The sequence below is a fragment of the Cicer arietinum genome, unplaced genomic scaffold, assembly GCF_000331145.2.
Source record: "Cicer arietinum cultivar CDC Frontier isolate Library 1 unplaced genomic scaffold, Cicar.CDCFrontier_v2.0 Ca_scaffold_5728_v2.0, whole genome shotgun sequence".
Lineage (NCBI taxonomy): Eukaryota > Viridiplantae > Streptophyta > Magnoliopsida > Fabales > Fabaceae > Cicer > Cicer arietinum.
In genome coordinates this window covers 1-7418 of record NW_027339375.1, presented here as the reverse complement: position 1 = coordinate 7418, position 7418 = coordinate 1, and the positions used below count along the sequence as shown (strand labels likewise).

General features: G+C 31.7%; 1 protein-coding gene and 1 pseudogene across 1 annotated transcript; both read left to right on the top strand.

Annotated features, from left to right (window-relative positions):
- Positions 1–53: 53 nt before the first annotated feature.
- On the top strand, positions 54–2539 carry LOC101506853 (26S proteasome non-ATPase regulatory subunit 14 homolog). Its single transcript, XM_004517201.3, has 5 exons — positions 54–245; positions 333–414; positions 1403–1579; positions 1699–1866; positions 2030–2539. Exons 1-5 carry the CDS (start codon positions 85–87, stop codon positions 2219–2221), a joined length of 780 nt encoding a protein of 259 aa, XP_004517258.1. The 5' UTR covers positions 54–84; the 3' UTR covers positions 2222–2539.
- Positions 2540–2834: 295 nt separating this feature from the next.
- On the top strand, positions 2835–5292 carry LOC101507402 (heat shock 70 kDa protein-like; annotated as a pseudogene).
- The last annotated feature ends 2126 nt before the right edge of the window (positions 5293–7418 follow it).

Here is a 7418-nt window from a genome sequence, read left to right as displayed (position 1 = left end):
CTATCCAATTTCAATAATTAGGGTTTCATATTATTCATTCTTTTTATTTTTTTATTAAATTAACTAGGAAGGGCTGGGGTACCCATGGAGGTTATGGGTTTGATGCTTGGAGAATTCGTGGATGAATATACTGTTCGTGTTGTTGATGTTTTTGCTATGCCACAGAGTGGAACTGGTGTTAGTGTTGAAGCTGTTGATCATGTTTTTCAGACTAATATGCTCGATATGCTCAAACAAACTGGACGGTATTTTATTTTTATTATTTTTGTAATTTTCTTATTCTTGTTTTTGCTTGGATCCTTTAATTTATTTTCATGGCGATTGTGTTGCAGACCAGAGATGGTTGTTGGTTGGTACCATTCACATCCTGGATTTGGCTGTTGGTTGTCTGGTGTTGACATAAATACTCAACAGGTAGTATTTGTGCATTTATGTGTTGTTTCTGTATGTAGTATTGCTCAATCCAAAGTATCTATATGTTGCATGATCCCATTAGTTTTGATTTAATGGTTCTTTTTATAACTTTTAGCAATGTGGTTTGAATGTCATTGTTTTACTTTTGTTGGCATCTTTACATGTATCTCTTTGGTGTGAATACACTTCTCAGTGTTTCTGTTTTTTTTATATTCAAGTTTCTTATTTTTGTTGAACAATCTTTGTTTTTGAAGAGTTGTGTGGAAAGCACCGTAGTCAATAAATCTGTTTCTGAAATTAATAGAAAAGAGAACAATATAGCATCTGAAACTTTTCCAGCCCACTATACTAACCGTCTAACCCTCAGCTTATAACTACTCTGATTTATGAACCTATTATCAGTCCCATCAAAATTGCCAACATGGCTTTGGTTAGTTTCCCCTGGAAGATCACAACATACATAGACCATACTACTATTCTCTGTGCTAGCTTAACAGAAAGAGTACTGTAAAATGATTTTGATTAATTTAATGACTATATCACCCACACAAGTTAAGTTGGGGCTTAAATTGCTAGCTAGATGTATTTTAATTTTGATAATTGATATTTCCATTGTAGTTGTACTCTTTATTTGTGAAGAGAATTGAGGTTAATTACTAACTGAAAATATTTGATTTCCTCCTGATTTCTTAGAAAGTCAATATTTGTTAAGTATGGAAGCTTGCTCTGATTCCTCAATTAAGGAGTTCATTTTTATATAAAAAATTTCCACGCTATCATTGGAAGTAAACCATTTTCTTGCTAATTGAAGTTAGTGTCATGGAACGCACTGCCAAGTGCCAACTATTGCGTATTTTGTAAACTTGAAATTTGAATTGTTTGGGATCGAAGTTTCTAGCTAGGCCTAAGGGTTAGAATTACTCTTGTTTCTTATCAATTATTTGTTTGTGCTGCTGGTTAATGTAAGTAAATTGTACGTGTCCTGCAGAGTTTTGAGGCTTTGAATCAGCGAGCAGTGGCTGTAGTTGTGGATCCAATACAAAGTGTTAAAGGAAAGGTGGTGATTGATGCTTTTCGATTGATCAATCCACAGACAATGATGCTTGGACAAGAACCAAGACAAACAACATCCAATCTGGGGCATCTGAATAAACCGTCCATTCAAGTGTGTCTCTCAAACCCTTTTTTCTTTTTTGACTTCTATACTCCTTTTTTTTTTTTTTGAAGCATTTATTTTGCACTTATTTTTACTAGTTCTGACCTACCTATTTTGCCCATCTTTAGGCATTGATCCACGGGTTGAACCGACATTATTATTCCATAGCCATCAATTACAGGAAGAATGAACTTGAGGAGAAGATGCTGCTTAATCTTCACAAGAAGAAATGGACTGATGGTTTGACACTTAGGCGTTTTGATACACATTCCAAAACTAATGAACAGACTGTTCAGGTAATTTAAGGATACTTGTGAGGTGGATTATTGCCTACCTTATTGATCAATTATACTGGCTGCATAATGTAATTTTCTTATGCTGATTTTAAGATTAGAAAACCGACCCTATTTAACTGGTATATTAGATGCTAATGGACCTCATTTAATTTGTGAAACATAGGAAATGCTGAGCTTAGCTACCAAATACAACAAGGCTGTCCAAGAGGAAGACGAGTTACCCCCTGAGAAGCTTGCAATAGCAAATGTGGGAAGACAAGACGCCAAGAAGCACCTCGAAGAGCATGTCTCAAATTTGATGTCTTCTAACATCGTTCAAACTCTTGGAATGATGCTTGATACTGTTGTCTTCTAGAGTTGTCATTTTGAACCTTCTGGTTTAATCTAGCATGTTAAGGAGACAAGTTCTTATTTATAACTCGGGTTTCCTAATTATTCTCAGACTATATTTGAATACAGATGTGTTCTTTGGACGAGCTGGAAAGGTCAAGAAAGTAAAACTTAGCACTTAGTTTATGTGGTGTCTTCCTCGGTATTATTAGGTTTCCTTTAATTGTATCATACTGCAGGATTTTATGTTTTATAGATTATCACACGAAAAATGTCAGCTATGTTTTAAAATACCATGTTAAACACATAATATTACATAAAGACATATTTAAATTTAATTGTAGATATAGTCTTCTTATATTTTATCAATTCACGAAATCGGTCCTCTTATTTTAAAATATGACAATTTTTGATCTCGTATTCTAATTTTTTAACAAAAAAAAAATAATGATTTGACATATTTTAAATAATATGATATATAATACTATGATTTAGAATGATTAACATTTATGAAATCATAATCAGAAATTTTTATTTTTGTAATTTAGATTAGGATATATAAATAATTAATATATCTAGATTGTTTTATATCTTAAAGTTGTATGCTACATTATTTAACATATATTAAATTGTCATTTTTTTAATTTAAAAATCTGAAAAATAAATCAAAATTATTGACTTTTTAAAATAAAGGAATTAAAATTACATTTTAAGTCGAATATTTAAATACTCCGCAAAGAATATGTGGTCTTGTTGTGACCACAAGCAAGGTCTAAATCAAGCCAGATTCATTAAAGTTACGGTCTTGAAACTAGGGTGTGGAGATTAGAGTACTGGATCTTACCTCCATGCTCTTATTCTTCATAAAATGAGCATCAAAGTACATTATTCCGAGACTTGATCAAGGACCCCAATTAAAATTCTTTGGAAATTGACAAATTATTGTGTATTTTCCATACATCTTCCTCATCCCCTATCTTTAATCAAATAAAGTCTTCTAATAGTATAATCCCAATACATATCATCATCACTTCATTTTCTATGCCTATAAATACATAAAAATGTCAAAAACTTCTTTTTCACCAATTACTACATCCACATTAGTATTTTCTCTTCACCATCCAAAACACCATTTTTATTCTTTTTTTCTTTCTTTCATCTCAAACTCTCTAGTTTTCCCATGGCAACAAGAAAAAACAAAGCAATAGGCATTGACCTCGGCACACCTACAGCTGCATTGCAGTATGGCAACACAATCATGTTGAGATCATTCCAAATGACCAAGGAAACCGCATCACTCCTTCTTGCGTCGCCTTAACCGATACCGAAAGGTTTGTAGGCGATGCAGCCATAAACCAACTAACCACAAATCCTCACAACACCATTTTCTATGTCAAACATTTGATTGGTCGAAAATTCTCCGACCAATCAGTTCAACTAGACATAAAGTTTTAGCCTTTTAAGGTTGTTCCAAAAAACAAAGACAAACCCATGATTGCTATCACTTACAAAGGCCAACAGAAACTTATTTCACCTCAAGAGATATTTTCCATTGTGTTGTATAAGTTAAATGATGTTGCTGAAAGTTATTTGGGTCATGAAGTGAATGATGCTGTTATCACTGTTCCTGCTTACTTCAACAACTCACAAAGACTAGCTACTATAAGGATGCAGGGAAAATTGCTGACTTTAATGTGATAAGGATCATCAATGAGCCTACTGCAGCTGCTATAGCTTTTGGTTTGGACAAGAAAGATGGAGACAAGGTGAGAAGAATGTGCTTGTGTTTGATCTTGGTGGTGGAACTTTTGATGTTTCTTTGGTTACCATTGATGAGGGAATTTTCAAAGTTAAGGCTACATTAGGAGATACTCATTTGGGTGGTGTTGATTTTGTTAACAATTTGTTGAACGGTCTTGTTGAATTGTTTAAGAGAAAGTACAAGAAGGACTTGAACATTAGTGAAAATTCTAAAGCTTTGGGGAGGTTAAGGTTAGCATGTGAGAAAGCAAAGAGGTTACTTTCTTCAACTTCTGAGACAATTAGTTAGCTTGATTCTCTATGTGGAGGGATTGATCTACATGTCACTGTTACTAGAGCTTTGTTTGACGAAACTAACAAGGAGTTGTTCAAAAAAGTGCATGGAGACTGCGGAAAAGTGTTTGGTTGATGCAAAGATTAGTAAAAGACAAGTTGACGAGTTTGTTCTTGTTGGAGGGTCAACTAGAATTCCAAAGATTCAACAACTATTGAAAGAAATGTTCAAAGTCAACGGTGAAGTCAAAGAGCCATGTAAAAGCATTAATCCCGATGAAGCTGTGGCTTATGGTGCAGCTGATCAAGCAGCAATATTGAATGATGAAGGAGACAAGAAAAAGAGTTGTTGTTGTTGGATGTTATGCCTCTTAGTCTTGGTGTTGAAACTGCTGATAATGTTATGTCTGTTTTGATTCCAAAGAACACTATGATCCCTACAAAAAAGGACAGTTTTTTCTCTACATTCTTTCATAGTAATCAAGATAGTGTTTTGATTAAAGTGTATGAAGGAGAAGAAGCTAATACTGAGGATAACTTTTTTCTTGGGAAATTTGAGCTTTCAGGTTTCTCTAAAAGGGTTCCAAATATTAATGTTTGTTTTGATGTTGATGGTATTTTGGAGGTTACTGCTGAAGATAAGGCAAAAGGGCTGAAAAAGAAGATTACTATTAGTAACAAGGATGGAAGGTTGAGTTCTGAAGAGATGAGGAGGATGGTGATAGCTGCTGAGATGTATAAGGTAGCGGATGAGGAGGTGAAAAAGAAGGTGAAGGTAAAGAAATTGTTTGAGAATTATGTTTATGAAATGAGGGAGAGAGTTAAGAAGCTTGAGAAGGTAGTGGAAGAAACTATGGAATGGCTTGATAGAAACCAATTGGCTGAAATTGATGAGTTTGAATTCAAGAAGCAGGAATTGGAAAAGAATATGCAGTTTATCTCATTTTGATGATCCACAAAGGATGTAAGAACAAGTTTAAACTTGAAAGTGAGAAGCAATGTAAAATACTTTCAGCTTTGATCTCAAATTTTTCAATCGCGCAATTTTAAACTTTTTTAGATTTTAAATTTTACTTTGATCTATTAAATTTTTTGTCCTCTTTATTTTGGTTTATTAAATATCTTAAATATATATGGTTAAACACTTTAGTCCCTTAATTTTTTTGGTTCTTGTTCTAGACCGAGTTCATGCCAATATAATTCAGGTCCAACATGAATTTGGATTGACCCAAACCAATAAGATAGCATCACATAACATCTTCTAAACTAAAGCAAGTTGCCTATAATGATGGAATATAAAGTGATGACTATTGTAACTCACCTGGACCTCCAATCATAACCACTAAATAAACAAGGTGAGAATTCAGTGATGGTAGACATGATAGCTCACCTACGCACCCATTATGAGTCACTTCATGACAATCACAACCACTAAATGAAGTCCACTTTTCACTGATTAGAAGGGCACACTTTCAACACAAGAGGGTGATCCGAAGATCATAGACCTCCTCTCTAATGATCACAAAAGGAATCTTCAAAAAACCTAGAAAAAATCACTATATAAGTAGAGCCTATTAGGTCACAAAAGTATACACAAATTCTAACCTAAAAAGTCTCTCATTCTCTGATAAATTTTGACTTCATCGTTAGAGTGTCTGCATATAGGCTCCCCGAACAAATGAATTAATAGCTTCTACCATCTGTCGTTCACCGCCATTTTCGGAGTCAAGTTCCTATGCTAAATTAAATTATAAATATTAGACACTTTGATTATGTCTGTCAAGGTCTAATGTTTTTAACTTAATAGTCCAAATTATCTAATCTTTGTATCTTAAGGGACCAATGAGTATAATGTTTGTAACTAAAAAGAAGTGTCTAATATATATAACTAAAATGTCCAAGGGAACAAAATAAAATAAAATAAAATAAAATTTAAGGGAACAAAATAAAATCTAAAAATAACTATTTGTTGATTAAAGTCATACATTCTTAATGACTTGACTATTAAAATTTATTATGAGTGTATTTTTTTATACTAAATATAAATATTAAGAAATTATTAGTTTTGTCCCTAAAATAAGAACTTCTTCAGATTTTTTTAATTCATTTTTATAAGATATTTTTTACTTTATAACTACATTAATTATTTTTTATTAACTTATCCTTAATTATATTTTTTTTTTTTGCAATTTATAATAAATACTACAGTAAAACAATAAACTAATTTTCTCTTCATGAGTATACTAGTAAAACAATCTAAATTTCAATAAGTTTAATACTACAATCAACTTTCAGAGCATTTACAAATGTATTTATAAATTACATGCAAAAAATATCCATAAATCAGCAGCATGTGAAGTGGACCAATTCCTTAAGTGAACCAACTTTAATTGAGATATGTGATTTATTATAACGATTATATTTATTTTGGAAATAATTTTGGTTGGATGTAGGCTAGTTTTTTAAGCAAAATACTTCGTACAGTTCTTAAATTATACAAATATATCAAATTAATCAATTAAATTTTTTTTTTATCAAATTAGTTATTTATGTTTGTAAAAGTTACGATATTAAACTATTTTTAGTTAGAGATTTCTAAAATGATACTATGAGTTTTGTTATCAATCATATAAAGAATATCACGATAAATTTTTATGTATTTTCATGACATATTTTAGAAAATTTTACGTTTAATTTCAAAAATTTTAAAATCTATCTCATTCAAATTTTATTAAATTTAACTATTTTTTTAAAATTTGATTAAAAATATATAATTTTATAATTATTAAAATCAAAATCTTTTAAAACTGTACGAATTTATTAAAAATATTAAGAGAAATTTGTATATCAATTTGTTGATTTGAAACTATCATATATTTATTTATTTTTAACAAAGGAAGCTAAAATTTTCTTACCGCCGAAGATTAGTATTCGTATTTTATAAAAAAGAAGAAAAAGTTCTGAATTCGTAACACCGATCTCCGAATCAGAGATAGAAGCGTTAAGTAGGCATCAAGCAAGGAGCAATAGTTCCAAATCATTTCCTTCAAATCTCAGTGAAACCATTTCCTTCAAATTCCAAATCCGAACAGAAATTTCGTGAATCAACATGGAAAGACTTCAACGAATGTTCGCAGGTGCAGGTGGAACGTTAGGGCATCCACCTCCAGATTCCCCAACCCTCGATT